The sequence below is a fragment of the Piliocolobus tephrosceles genome, chromosome 2 (genome assembly GCF_002776525.5).
Source record: "Piliocolobus tephrosceles isolate RC106 chromosome 2, ASM277652v3, whole genome shotgun sequence".
NCBI lineage: Eukaryota > Metazoa > Chordata > Mammalia > Primates > Cercopithecidae > Piliocolobus > Piliocolobus tephrosceles.
In genome coordinates this window covers 41600227-41616069 of record NC_045435.1, presented here as the reverse complement: position 1 = coordinate 41616069, position 15843 = coordinate 41600227, and the positions used below count along the sequence as shown (strand labels likewise).

At 41.3% G+C, this 15843-nt stretch overlaps 1 protein-coding gene across 1 annotated transcript in view; it reads left to right on the top strand.

The window, feature by feature from the left end:
- Positions 1–15843, top strand: part of SNX4 (sorting nexin 4) — a 79683-nt gene that overhangs the window by 34312 nt on the left and 29528 nt on the right. The window contains exons 7-8 of the mRNA XM_023215228.2: positions 8919–8991; positions 12440–12501. Coding sequence (XP_023070996.2) covers positions 8919–8991; positions 12440–12501 — 135 coding nt within the window. The remainder of the gene's footprint in view (positions 1–8918; positions 8992–12439; positions 12502–15843) is intronic.

The following is a 15843-nucleotide window of genomic DNA, read 5'->3' as shown; positions in this document are numbered from 1 at the left end:
CTTAGTAAGCTAAATGTATGACTTTGGTGGCTGTACATCCATTAGAGAATCATTTTTGATTGATATTTTGATAATATTTTTGATTAATACTAATATTTTGTCAATTAGTATTTTTCGGTTGAATGGAAAATATTCTGTCAATTGAATGTTTTTCCTCCCTTTTCTGACCCAGCCAGGTTTTCTGAACTGCCGAGTTTTATTTACTATCCATATTGTGTGCGTAATTTTAAGTTTAATATGACCAATAATGTCACCAAGGCAGTTCTTTTGCCCTTATGTTCTTGTTAAAGTGTATAATTGCTGTATAATTAGTAATAAGATTTGTTTGTCTTAAATTCTGGATAATTGTGTATATTGGTCATTGTTATATCATATTCTTAATATGTAGAATCTCTTTTATAGATCTAGCTGTTCCAATAGATTGTTTTTATATTCTTATTAAAATAGATTACTAAAATAGTTTTGTTATTTTCTAAAATTCAGAAAACCAGAAAGATTGTTTTTAGAGGGATTACCAAAATGATTCTTCTAGTACTTGCTTCATTCATGTTTATCTTTCCCCAAACTAGACTGTTAAGAGCAGTGAGTGGGAGGGCCTGGAGTCTTCTACTTTTATGTGGCCTTAGGTACTCTGTAAATGCTTTCTTTTGCATATTGGATTGTGTGTGTGTACATATATATGTACACACACACATATATACATATATATACACACACATATGTGTATTTTTTGTTTGTTTGTTTGTTTGTTTGAGACAGAGTCTCGCTCTGTCGCCCAGGCTGGAGTGCAGTGGCACGATCTCATCTCACTGCAAGCTCCGCCTCCTGGGTTCACACCATTCTCCTGCCTCAGCCTCCCGATTAGCTGGAGTTACAGGTGCCCGCCACCATGCCCGGCTAATTTTTTGTATTTTTAGTAGAGACAGGGTTTCATTGTGTTAGCCAGGATGGTCTCGGTCTCCTGACCTCATAATCCACCTGCCTCGGCCTCCCAAAATGACATATATATATATTTTTTGAGATGTGGTCTCACTGTGTTGTTCAGGCTGGTCTGGAATTACTGGGCTCAGCAATGCCCCCTGCCTCAGCCTCTCAAATAGCTGGAACTACAGGTGGATGCCACTGTGCCCAGCTTGTATATGTTTCTTGAAAGAGATGTGCCCAAGGTCTATCTCCATTTATTGAGCATCTTATATTGTTGCAAATAAACTAAACCCACTAAGTCAAAATCTAGGTGGTAAACTGACCAGATTATATAAGTAACATATTCTTTTTTTTTTTTTTTTTTTTGAGATGGAGTCTTGCTCTCTTGCCAACGCTGGAGTGCAGTGGTGCTGTCTTGACTCACTGCAAGCTCTGCCCCCAGGGTTCACACCATTCTCCTGCCTCAGCCTCCTGAGTAGCTGTATGATTAGTAATAAGATTTGTTTGTCTTAAATTCTGGATAATTGTGTATATTGGTCATTGTTATATCAGATTCTTAATATGTAGAATCTCTTTTATAGATCTAGCTGTTCCCACCCACCACCATGCCTGGCAATCTACTGTCTGTTGTAGAAATAAGCAACACTAACCACTCATGTACTGTGCTACACTGCATAGTAGAAGTTTCATCTAATGTGGCCAGTTTTTCTTGGTTGGAAAAAATCTATGTGACTTTAGTTAACTCATATATAAAGTGATAGTTTTTTATTTTAAAAGAAAACTAGGCCGGGCGCGGTGGCTCAAGCCTGTAATCCCAGCACTTTGGGAGGCCGAGACGGGCGGATCACGAGGTCAGGAGATCGAGACCATCCTGGCTAACACGGTGAAACCCTGTCTCTACTAAAAAAATACAAAAAACGAGCCGGGCGAGGTGGCGGGCGCCTGTAGTCCCAGCTACTCTGGAGGCTGAGGCCGGAGAATGGCGTAAACCCGGGAGGCGGAGCTTGCAGTGAGCTGAGAGCCGGCCACTGTACTCCAGCCTGGGCGACAGAGCGAGACTCCGTCTCAAAAAAAAAAAAAAAAAAAGAAAACTAGTTAGATAATTGAGGTTATGATTTGTTCAGGTTATTCCTTGAGCCTCCAAATATCAGGGTATATCATTTTCTTATGCTGAGTTTGGGGCAGGAAGTATGGATAGAGAGAAATCTATATAGTGAGTTTTCTTCAAGGAGCTCAAGGTACATCGTATTAAGAATGCTTACAGAGGCCAGGCACGGTGGCTCACGCCTGTAATCCCAGCACTTTGAGAGGCCAAGGTGGGTGGATCACGAGGTCAGGAATTCAAGATCAGCCTGGCCAACATGGTGAAACCCCGTCTCTACTAAAAATACAAAACTTAGCTGGGTGTGGTGGGGCAGCCCTGTAATCCCAGCTACTCAGAAGGCTGAGGTGGGACAATTGCTTGAACCCAGGAGGCGGAGGTTGCAGTGAGCCGAGATCGTGCCACTGCACTCCAGCCTGGGCAACAGAGCAAGACTCCGTCTCAAAAAAAAAAAAAAAAAAAAAAGAATGCTTACAGATAGGGAGGCAAGAACCAAAGTGTAGAAACTAGAAGAGGAGGGTGGGGAGTGGACTGTCATTTATGATTTCTAATAGTCACTCAGACTGTTAGAAATCATAGTTTCTAACAGTCTAGAATCACAGTTTTGTTTCTTTCAGGGGTTTATCTTCGGTAATAGTTGCACAAGTTGTAAAGGAGCATAAGACAATCTGTATGGCTTGATTTACTTTCAGTATAATAGCTAGGTAGAGAAAACTACAGCCATATGCAAATATGCAATCCAAATAAGGCTGGGCGCAGTAGTTTACGTCTCTAATCCCTGCACTTGGGAGGCCAAGGCAGGCAGATCACTTGAGGCCAGGAGTTCAAGACCAGCCTGACCAACATAGTGAAACTCTAAAACTACAAAAATTAGCCAGTCTTGGTGGCACATGCCTGTAATCCCAGCTATTTGCGGGGCTGAGGCACGAGAATAACTTGAACTGGGGAAGTGGTGGCTGCAGTGAGTTGAGATTGTGCCACTGCACTCCAGCCTGGGTGACAGAGTGAGACTGTCTAATAAAAAAAGGAAAGCCATATAAAATAGATAAGTTATACCCCAAGCTATGTTTTTGCCTTTGTTGTTGTTTTTGAGACAAAGTCTTGCTCTGTTACCCAGGCTGCAGTACAATGGCATGATCTCAACTTACTGTAGCCTCGACCTCCCAGGCTCAAATGATCCTCCCACCTCAGCCTCCCAAGTAGCTGGGACTACAGTCAAGCACCACCATGCCTGGCTGGTTTTTTGTTTTGTTTTGTTTTGTTTTTTCTTTCTTTTTTTTTTTTTGGAGATGGAGTCTCTCTCGCTAAGCTGGAGTGCAGTGGCACGACCTTGGCTCACTGCAACCTCTGCCTCCCAGGTTCAAGCAATTCTTTCTGCCTCAGCCTCTCAAGTAGCTGGGATTACAGGCGCCCACCACCACACCTGGCTAATTTTTGTATTTTTAGTAGAGACGGGGTTTCATCATGTTGGCCAGGGTGGTCTCCTACTCCTGACCTCAGGTGATCCACTCGGCCTGGCTGATTTTTTGTACTTTTTGTAGAGACAGGGTCTCACCGGCTCAGGCTGGTCTCAAGTGATCCTTCCACCTTGGCCTCCCAAAATGCTGGGATTACATATGTGAGCCACTGTACCTAGCCAGGTTTTTGCCTTGAGATTGGAGAGAAGCATTCTCAAAAAGCCTTGATGGAGGGTCTTTTCAACATGAGTCTTAAGAAATGGATGAGATCTGATTAGGAGAGGCACCTGTCCAGGCTTTCTTACTAAAAGTATGTTAAAGAATATGGAGAATAAGGCCAGACATGGTAGCTCACAGCTGTAATCCCAGCACTTTGGGAGGCCAAGGTAGGCAGATCACTTGAGGTCAGAAGATTGAGACCAGCCTGGCCAAGATGGTAAAACCCTGTCTTTACTAAAAGTACAAAAATTAACCGGGCCTGGTGGCACATGCCTGTAGGCCCAGCTACTTGGGAGGCTGAAATGGGAGAATCACTTGAATTCAGGGGTCAGAGGTTGCAGTGAGCCAAGATCGTGCCACTGCACTCCAGGCTGGGTGACAGAGCTAGACCCCGTCTCAAAAAACAGAATATGGAAAATAAAGGGAAACATAAAGCCTATAATGGCAATAGGTATACTTTGAGGAGAATAGAAAATACGGCTAATTCAGTCCATAGGACACACTGGCTTTGAATATAGACAGCCTCAAACTACAGTCTTATCAGAATCTGCATTTACATGTTCAGTTTTGCATGCCTCGAAGACAGGGATTTTAGATACTTAGTATTTCAGGAGGGAAGTTTTATGTCACCATCTTCCTAGTATGGACTGTCCTCTTTTTAAACTCCCTGCTTTCAAGTGGAACTACAACATTCTGACGTTATATATGATTTTTAGTCTTTACTATTTCTCTAAGAACACCTAATCATTTATGATAAGATTCCTCATTTTAATATGCAGACATTCTAGAATTTGACTTAGGCTAAGAAGTTATACCCTCATTTTCAGAAAATTAATTCCTTAATTCCTTTATTTCTTTTTTTATTTTTTAATTTTTTTAAATTTTTGAGACGGAGTCTTGCTGTGGTGCCTAGGCTGGAGTGCAGTGGCACGATCTAGGCTCACTGCTCACTGCAAGCTCCGTGCCCCGGGTTCACGCCATTCTCCTGCCTCAGCCTCTCGAGTAGCTGGGATTACAGGCGCCCGCCACCACACCTGGCTAATTTTTTGTATTTTTAGTAGAGATGGAGTTTCACCGTGTTAACCAGGATGGTCTCGATCTCCTGACCTCGTGATCCACGCACCTTGGCCTCCCAAAGTGCTGGGATTACAGGCGTGAGCCACCGCGCGCGGCTCCTTTGTTTCTTAAGCATATCTTAAGCATTGTTTCTTAAGCATTATTATCTAAAACTTGATGAATTTTTCACTCTTCACCTTTAGGTCCTCTGATTTCCCAGTAATTATGATTTTTTTCAAAGGTGCACATCTGTCTCTGTCCCCTAGGTGTTTAGAATCTTTTAGCCCTGACTTTCTGGTGATGTGATCACCTGGGAATGATTTGTGTTGTCACTCCTCTCCCCGAACAAGAGATTGTACAGGGCCGGGCGCGGTGGCTCAAGCCTGTAATCCCAGCACTTTGGGAGGCCGAGACGGGCAGATCACGAGGTCAGGAGATCGAGACCATCCTGGCTAACATGGTGAAACCCCGTCTCTACTAAAAAAATACAAAAAACTAGCCGGGCGAGGTGGCCGGCGCCTGTAGTCCCAGCTACTCGGGAGGCTGAGGCAGGAGAATGGCGTGAACCCGGGAGGCGGAGCTTGCAGTGAGCTGAGATCCGGCCACTGCACTCCAGCCTGGGCGACAGAGCAAGACTCCGTCTCAAAAAAAAAAAAAAAAAAGAGATTGTACCAATGTGTTAATCAAACAGAGAAACTTTAGTATGCCTTATATGTTCTGTGACCAAAGGTGTTAAGACCTTTCAACTCCAGAAACCTCTGCTTCACCTAATTTAAGTGTTCTGAGGCTTACTGTTTATGTATCTTTAAGAATTTCTAGCTCCTGGGACCCAGCATTAGAAAATCTGATCAAAGAGTTTTTTTTGTTTTTTTTTTTTTTGAGACAGAGTCTCACTCTGTCGCCCAGGCAGGGGTGCAGTGACCGGATCTCAGCTCACTGCAAGCTCCACCTCCCGGGTTTACACCATTCTCCTGCCGCAGCCTCCCGAGTAGCTGGGACTACAGGTGCCCGCCACCTCGCCCGGCTAGTTTTTTGTATTTTTTAGTAGAGACGGGGTTTCACCGTGTTAGCCAGGATGGTCTCGATCTCCTGACCTCGTGATCCGCCCGTCTCGGCCTCCCAAAGTGCTGGGATTACAGGCTTGAGCCACTACGCCTGGCTCAAAGAGTTTAACAAAATATTAGTCTCTTGAAACTTAAATTCAAATCATAAAGCTTCTAAGGGAAAATTCTACCAGCTCAGTTCTAACTGGCTCTACATAAAGAAAGCCACTGACAGTTATCTGAGATTTTATATAAATATATATAAAATATATATTTATATATAAATTTAATTTTATTTAAATAAAAATGTTTTGGAGTACATAATATATTCTTATGGTTAACCAGATTTATATGTAGATTGATAAGTATGGAAAAGTTGTACAGTGAAAAGTCTCATTCCTGTTCCTCTCTATCCGTTTCCCCTCCCCAGAGTAATACCTTGTTAGTTTTTAGGTTTATATTCCTTCAAAGTTTCCACCTTCCATCTTGGATATAAAAAGGGAGATTTGTACTCCACTTAACTGGGAGCCAATCTTGCCAGCTCTTTTATCCCTGAATTATTTTCCTTGCTGAAAAACTCTGCCTTGAGGGAGTAAGAGTGGTTAAGTATTTTATCTAATGATTTGATGTCCTCCACCTCACCACTGCCTCTTTATTTAAATGAACCTACTATACAGTAACTGAATACTTGGGGTCTGTGAAAAGTTTTTTAAGCCACATTACAGAGTTTGGACTTTGTCTCAGGATCAGTGGATAACCTTTGCAGTAGAAAGCTGCTTAAAAGCAAGGGGGTGGTATAGATTTGGATTTTGGAAGATCATCCAAGCAGAATGGACAGTAGATTAGAGGAGTGTGGGAGTGGGCTAGGAGGCCAATCAGGAGGACTGGTAAGAGATGATGATGCTAATCTGAATTTAGGGCATTGGCAGAGAGGCCAGAGAAAAGTGAGTGGATTGGGGCAATGTTTAGGAGGTAGAATCAACAGACTGGGCAATTAGTGGAATGTATGGGGTGAAGGAGGGAAGGAAATACAGATGGCACTCAGGTTTCATTATTTAGAGGGCAAGGGAGCACAAGAGAAAGAGATTTTGTGGAGTAATGGAAGATAGGCTGAGCTTTGGCCATGTAAGCAAGTACAAATGTGTACTAAATCAGTTGGTTTTATAGATCCGGAGTTAGGAGAGATTTGGGCTGATGATAGAAATTTGGAATCTAGCAATATGTAGATCATAATCGTGAAGCTTTGTGAATGACAAGTCACATAGGAATGTATAGATTGAAAGATTGATTGGAAGATAGCTGAGGACCTAGGACTGAACCTTGAAGAATGTCAGCACTTTAAGGGTATTTTCAAAGTATAACTACCTGAGGTCAACTGGGCATAGTGATGCCCATCTGTAGTCTCAGCTGTTTGGGAAGCTGAGGCAGGTGGATCAAGGGCTGCAGTGAGCTAGGATCAAGCCACTGCACTCCAGCCTGGGTGACACAGTGCCGGGCCTTTTAAAAAAAAAAGAAGAAGGAAAGAAAAATAAAGCGTAATCTGAGGACTACCAGCATGTGAGTCCTGTGGATGAGCTGTAAAATTCAGATTCAGATTCCTGAGTCCCAAGAGGACCTTAGGATATTCACATCCCTCTGAGAGACCATCAGTAGTGTTTTTAAGAAACATTTTGGCTGGAGCAGTGGCTCACGCTTGTAATCCCAGCACTTTGGAAAGCTGAGGCAGGTGATCACCTGAGGTTGGGAGTTCAAGACCAGCCTGACCAACATGGAGAAACTAAAAATACAAAATTACTAAAAATACAAAACTACTAAAAACACAGAATTAGCTCGATGTGGTGGTACATGCCTGTAATCCCAGATACTCAGGAGGCCGAGGCAGGAGAATTGCTTGAACCCGGGAGGTGGAGGTTGCGGTGAGCCAAGATCATGCCATTGCATTCCAGCCGGGACAACAAGAGTGAAACTCCATTTCAAAAAAAAAAGATTTCAGGAATTTTTTGCACACCACAGTTGGAGATTTAAGAGATGGGTAAAGGATGTGAGTACTAAAAAAGAAGCTTCAGGAGTGACCAGAGAGTGAAATAAAAGGAAAGCCATGAGAAAAATAACACTGACAAGGAAACAGATCTTTGAGAAGGAGGACGGTATCAGCTGTTGCATTGCCAAAAGGATCAAGTAAGAGGAGAACTAAAATGGATCATTGAATATTACAACATGAAAATAGTTGGTGACTTTGTCAGGAATATTTCCCTACTATATAGTGCTGGAGGCAGAAGCTAGATTCTCATAGGCTGTGCAGTGAATGGGAATGGAAGAAGTGGTTATGGCTGGGGAACTGATGCCTTGTGAAAGCTTGGCTATAAAAGGGGTAGATATTGACAGGGTGTTAATAGCTGGGTGTGTTGTCAAGGGAGTGTGTATTTTAATCTGTGAGAGACCTGAGTTAATTGATATGCTCATGAGAAGAAGCTTATAGAGATAGGAAGTTAGGAAATAGGAATATGGGTTGTAGCTGGAATGGAATCTAGAGCGTTAGATGGGAAGAAATCCTAATGGGAGGGAAAACATGATGTAGATACAGGGAAGTGTGTAAGTTGATTGGCAGGAGGTGAAGGTGGGAGTTGTTCCCATCTGATGGCTTTTTTTATCTGGGAAGCTTGGTTGTTGGGGGAATGACAGGTGGTGCATCAGAAGTGTTTGCTTCTTATGGAAAATGGCAGTTAATAGATGAGGGAAGCAAATTACTTGAGCAGAATTAAGATTGAGGTTAGAGACCATGAGTTTATGATTGCACTGTAATGTATCTTTTAGCTCCTTAAAGTTTTTCCTGTTTTGTATTTTCAAAGTAATTTTTTCATACCAACAGATTTTTTTCTGTATCTCAGTTCCACGAGGTAAATTGTGAAGTGTGATATCTTGACTTTCAAAATATCAAAAGAAAGTATCATTTTATTTTAGAGTTTTTTGGATTTATATTGATGTGTAAATGTTTAAGGCCAGCATATGTTTAAATAGAATCAGCTTTGCTATTCTCGGGAACTACTGTTTTTACTTTCAATTTTTGACTGCTTGTTTTCATTTGAAAAACGATTTTTTATTTGTTTCCTGTTTCAGGAGATTTACTGACCTTAAACACTATAGTGATGAACTGCAGTCTGTCATCTCACATCTTCTTCGAGTCAGAGCTGTAAGTGATCCCCAAAAGCTTTTTGATGCACATTTATAAGGAAGTGCTTCTCATTTAATCATTATGTTTTTAAGTAATAGGTGGTATTTATCATGAATACCTGATTTTTGTATTTGAATTTAATATGTTCATCATCTAAACTGTACTTTTTAAAAAAATGTGAAATGGTTTCTGTTATAAACAACTCAAAGAATTTTAGCCTGTTTTCTCCATGGTTTATAGAATAGTTGTTTCGGATGTTGTCAAAAGGCCTGCTGTTTCAGTGCTGAAATGTGAATATGTGTAGGATTTTATATCTACATATCGTATTCTTTCATGTTTTTTTAGAGGTCTGTGAAATAGTTTATAGATTTTAGGCCATCTTGTGTCTGTGCTCTTAAATTCTACCAAATAAACTAATTTTAGATAATAGTCTGCCATGACAAAAGGGGCTAGAAATCAAGGAATAATAATTATACTTAACCATATAGTTCGGCTGTAATAGGCAAGGAGGAAAATACTTTTCAGCAAATTAATGTACCTGGAAAATGTACCATCCACTCTGGTCCCCTGTGGTAACCTAGAAGGAACCTTAGAACATGCCTGTGCAAAAGGCTTTGAAAGAGACTAGGATACCAGGTAAGGTCACATTTTATGCTGATTGGAATCTGTAATCCTCTTTTTCATTATTATTACTTTTTTTTTTTTTTGAGACAGAGTCTTGCTCTGTCACCCAGGCTGGAGTGCAGTAGCACAATCTCAGCTCACTGCAACCTCCGCCTCTGGGGTTCAAGCAATTCTCCTGCTTCAGCCTCCTGAGTAGCTGGGATTACAGGCATATGGCACCATGCCTAGCTCATTTTTGTATTTTTAGTAGAGATGGGGTTTCACCACATTGACGAGGCTGGTCTCCAACTCCTGGCCTCAAGTGATCTGCCCACCTCAGCCTCCCTAAGTGCTGGCATTATAGGCATGAGCCACTGCGCACCTGGCCAGAATCCTCTTGAAATGAAATGTGTTGCCTGGAATTTGTTTTAATGAGTCTACCAATGAGCAGTGGAGAGTGGGGGCAGTTTTAGGAGAAATGAGTTTGGCCATATAATAATTATTGAAGCTGGGTGTTGGGAAATGGAGGTATATCCTTCTGTTCTATATGCTTTTTGTATATTTCAAGATTTCCATGACAATACAGAAAAAATAGAATAAAAAAATTCTTCTGAAGTTCTTACATTGTTTTGATCTCCAGTTTAACTGTTCAAGAGTATCATTGGACTCTTCGAATAAATTATAAGATACCTTCTCATGAAAGAAAAGTTACTGGTGATAATTATTAGGCTACAGTCAAGAACTGGGTGTTAGAAAAAAACTGTGGATTAATGAGATAAAATTTCTGGACCTTTGGTTGCCTTGAAATCACCCAGACAAATTAGACATTAGTTCTTGTGGGAGGTGCGGATGGGGACAAACGTATCAGAGAATCTGCATTGTACACATTACTTCTAGTTTTTTTTCTGAAGTGATTTTTCAGCAGCTTCTTCTCTTCCATGCTTAATATCTTAGTAGAGGATGAATGCTCAGCTTTTAGGAAGGAGGTTTGGTATCTGAAAGTACAGGGATCTAGAAAAGTTAGTGTTAGAATGACATTTTCCATCATATATTCTCTGGAATGCTAACCCCGTAAGATGTTCCCACTGCAAACCGTATCTGCCTTGAGCAGTCATGATTCATGTGTGATGTTAAAGGTCTAAAAAGTCCTACAGAAAAAAACCTGTTAAATTTTATTGTCTCGATGTTTTCCAACCTTACTTGATGATGGAAACCCTTAAAAAGAAAGAAAAACATTCAACACTGCACAGAATGCTCAAAAAATACTTGGGGGCCAGGCACAGTGGCTCATACCTGTAATCCCCAGCACTTTGGGAGGCCACGGTGGGCGGATCACTTGAGGTCAGGAGTTTGAGACCAGCCTGACCAGCATGGTGAAACCCTGTTTCTACTAAAAATACAAAAACTACCTGGGCGTGGTCGTGCACGCCTGTAATTCCCACTACACGGGAGGCTGAGGTGGGATAATTGGTTGAACCCAGAAGGCAGAGGTTGCAGTGAGCTGAGATCGTGCCACTCTGCTTTAGCCTGGGAGACAGAGTGAGACTCCGTCTCAAAATAAGAAGAAGAAGGAAGTGACATCCTAGAGAAATTAGTTTAGAGGTCTGGGGACAACCTATAAGAGTTTCAAGTAGAAATAGGACTATGAGCTTTGTCCCGGAAGCTGGTTCCAGAACAGGGGCCAGCATCTTTTTCTGAAGGCCAGATAGGAGGTGTTTTCAGCTTTGTTAGCTCTATGGTTTCTGTTGCATCTGTTCAGCTCCACTGTGAGCCTGACTGTGCTCCAGTGAGACTCTATTTACAAAACAAGCAGCAGACCTGTAGTGTGTGGACCCCTAATCTAGTGGGTATGTGTCTCCTCAGAGCAGGCCAACGATAGATGGAAAATATTTTATGATCCTCACACACCTACTTGAAGTATTTGCAGTGGCGGTTCTGTCACTGTAAGGGGAGATCTTGAAAGGGTTGATTTGTTCTGTCATTAATGCCTACCTTATACTCATGTTTGAGTAAGGAATCAGGGAGATAATTTTCCTTAGAATTTATACTTAGAACCTGTATACCAGAAATTTTTTCTAGAGCTTTTTGTAGGATGAACTTTTGGTCTTCCAGTTCGTTTTCATAATGCTTTGGGGGAACATAAAGCATATTAATTACCATATTGAGGTTTTGTTTTAACTTGTGAAATTTCCGTGAATGACTAGGCAGTACACATTTCATTTCAGTGATGTAAATTGTAATTCTGTTGTTATTAAAATAATGCGTTCGTTGGTTAGGAGTTATCTTTTGACAAAGTAGCATAGTTGCATGTATTCAGCATTTATATATAAAACTATATCTCAATAAAATTGAAAATACATCCTTCCCTTGGTTAATTCCACTTTGGGGATTTTATTATAAGGAAACAGTCTGAAGGAAAAAGCCTTATTCTCAGAGATAACTTTTTATAATACTGAAAAATTAAGAATAACTGAATGCCAACAAGATTATTCAACAAGGAATGCTTGTATATTTTATATGCTACTTAGTGGAATTTATGCAGCTATTTATAGTGGTAGTTATTAAAGATAATACTAACCTGATGGGTAAGCATATTACCACTCTTGCTGTAGGCAATTTAAAAACAGTAATTAATAACTTTGCAGAAAAAGAAGTATGAAAGTATAAGATATGATAAATATGGTAAGAGCATTGGTTTTAGTTTTAGGGGGATGGGATTTTTGGAGATTACTAATTTTCTTTGTTCTTTTTCCAAGTTTATTGTACTAAGCATGTCTTTTGTTTTTTGGGTTTTTTTTTTTTTTTTTTTGGATGAGGATGTAACTTTGACCTAAAATCAATTTCTATTAAATATTTATTTCAGAGAGTAGCAGATCGACTCTATGGTGTATATAAAGTACATGGGAATTATGGGCGAGTTTTCAGGTAAGCATCATACAAACTTTAAAAATAAACAATTAGCTTTTTGCCTAAAAACAATAATTCTTGAAAATTTATGAGTCTGGAGAGAAGATTATTTCTTTTTTTTGTTTGTTTTTGTTTTTGTTTTTTTGAGATGGAGTTTCTCTGATGCAATGATGTGATCTTGGAAGCCCTGCTTCCTGGGCTCAAGCGATTCTCCTGCCTCAGCCTCCCCAGTAGCTGGGATTACAGGCATGTGCCACAACACCGGGCTAATTTTATATTTTTAGTAGAGGTGGGGTTTCACCGTGTTGGTCAGGCTGGTCTCAAACTCCTGACCTCAGGTAATCCGCCCACCTCAGCCTCCCAAAGTGCTGGGATTACAGGCGTGAGCCACTGTGCCCAGCGTGAGAAGATTATTTTTTTCAAATAATGTCCTTTAATAGTGGTTTTCAAGGCTTTCATTTCAAAGCCTTTCTTTAAATAAAAATTAGTGAAGATTTTCAATATATTGATCAGATAAAAAGTAAAACTCTGATTGAAGCAGGGGTTGCAGCCTTTTGCTTTCTTGACAGAATGCCCAAGAATATTCCATTGGAAATTACTGGATTACAGAATTAGTGATTTTTCTCTTTCTTTCTCTTTGTCATTTTATAATTTACAAAGACTTTTGCAGAGTGAGTTTTGTAGTCTTAGGTTAACTTTAGTGATAATTAGTATATTTGTTTATATGACTTGCATATTTTGGTTATTTTTAAACCGCTTTTTTTTTTTTTAAGTTCTAGGGTAAGAACCACTTTCTTTTGTGAATTTTCATATGTGTTCATTATTTTGGTTGTGACATTTTAGAAGTTATTATCTAGATCTTTTTATAAGAAAAATATCCTTGCAAATGTTCCATTATAAGTCCTTTTGATGGAATTAATTTAAAATATGGCTTATTTTACATTTTTAATTGGATCATACATTCAAGTAGGACAAAATTCAAAAGGAATAAAAGCTTATACAGTGAAAAATCTCAGCCAGGTGTGGTTGCTCATGCTTGTAATCCCAGGACTTTGGGAAGCCACAGCAGGAGGATGGCTTGAGGCCAGGAGTTCAAGACCAGCCTGGGCAATATAGTGAGCCCCCATCTCTACAAAAAATTTTAAAAATTAACTGGGCGTGGTGGCATGCACCTGTGGTCCCAGCTGCTTGGAAGGCTGAGGTGGCAAGATCACGTAAGCCCAGGAGGTTGAGGCTACAGTGAATAGTGATGGTGCCACCACACTCCAGCCTAGGCAGCAGAGCAAGACCCTGTCTCAAAAAGAAAAAGGAAAAGTCTCTTCATCCCTGTCTGCTAACTATTCTGGTCTCCTGCCCTGACATAACTAATATCACTTTCTTAGTTTCTTGTATCCTTCTAGTAAAAAATAGCACTGTTAATGGAACATATTAGCATACAAACAAATGCATTTTCCCTTTCTTTAATGTGAAAGGGGAGGCTGGGTATAGGGGTTCACGCCTGCAATCCCAACACTTTGAGAGGCTGGGGTGGGCAGATTGCTTGAGTCCAGAAGTTTGAGACTAGCCTGGGCAATATGACAAAACCCCATCCCTACAAACAGTACAGAAATTAGCTGGGCATGGTAGCACGTGCCTGTGGTCTCAGCTACTTGGGAGGCTGAGGTAGGAGGATCGCTTGAGCCTAGGGGGGTTGAAACAGCCCAGGCTGGATGACAGAGACCCTATCTCAAAAAAACAAAATCAAACAAAACAAAAAACAGAAAAAAACAAAGAAAGAAAGGGAGCATATTGTATACATTATATTGTTCATTTGCTTTACCTTGCTTCCCCTCCCCGCCTTTCTTTTTTTAAAAATAGAGACAGGGTTTTGCTATGTTGCCCAGGCTGGTCTTGAATTCCTGGGCTCAAGAGATCCTCCTGCCTCAGCCTCCCAAAGTGCTGGGATTGCAAGCATGAGTGAGCTACCATATCTGGCCTTTCCTACTTTGTTTTTTTGTTTGGAGACAGACTCTCATTCTATTGCTTAGGCTGGAGTATAGTGGTGCAATCTCAAATCACTGCAACCTCTGCCTCCCAGTTCAGGCGATTCTCCTGCCTCAGCCTCCCAAGTAGCTGGGATTACAGGTGCATGCTACCACAGCCAGCTACATTTTGTACGTTTTATATTTTTAGTAGATAACAGGATTTCACCATGGTGAGACCACCAGGTGGCCAGGCTGGTCTCGAACTCCTGACCTCAAATGATCTGCCTGCCTCAGCCTCCCAAAGTGCTGGGATTACAGGTGTGAGCCACTGCATCCACCCTGATTTTTGTTTTGGGTTTTTTTTTTTTTTTTTTTTTTTCTGAACAGAGTCTTGCTCTGTCGCCCAGGCTGGAATGCAGTGGTACAATGTCAGCTCACTGCAACCTCCGCCTCCCAGAGAATTGTTTCAAGCAATTCTCTGCCTCAGCCTCCTGAGTAGCTGGGATTACAGGCACCCGCCACCACACCTGGGCTTTTTTTTTTTTTTTTTTTTTTTGTATTTTGGTAGAGATGGGATTTCACCGTGTTGACCAGGCTGGTCTTGAACTCCTGACCTCGTGATCTACCCGCCTCAGCCTTCTAAAATGTTGGGATTACAGGCGTGAGCCACCGCACCTGTTTTTGTTGTTGTTGTTGTTGTTAATACAGGGTCTCACTTTGTCACCGAGGCTGCAGTGCAGTGGTGTGGTCTTCGCTCACTGCAACCTCTGCCTCTCAGGCTCTAGTGATCCTCCTGCCTCAGCCTCCCGAGTAGCTGAGACTACAGGCACACACCACCATGCCCTGCTACTTTTTGTATTTTTTGCAGAAATGGGACTTTACTATGTTGCTCAGGCTGATCTCGAACTCTTGAGCTCAGCTGATCCATTGACCTCGGCCCCCCATAGCGCTAGGATTACAGGCATGAGTCATTGCGCCTGGCCCCTTACTTTGGATTATTAAAAAATTTTCTCAGCCTGGCATGGTGGCTCATGCCTATAATCCCAGGACTTTGGGAGGCCAAGGTGGGTGGATCACCTGCGGTCAGGAGTTCGAGACCAGCCTGGTGATATGGTGAAACCCCATCTCTACTAAAAATAAAAAAATTAGTCAGGCATGGTGGTGGGGTCCTATAATCCCAGCTAATCAGGAGACTGAGGCAGAAAAATTGCTTGAACCCAGGAGGTGAAGGTTGCAGTGAGCTGAGATCACGCCAGTGCACTCCAGCCTGGGTGGCAGAGTGAGACTCCATCTCAAAAAATAAAAAAAATTTTTTCTCAGGTGGTGGGTTCCAGGTGGAGAAAAAAATTCTCATTTCTTCTCTATTTTGTGGCTTCATATATTTTTGATTCATCTG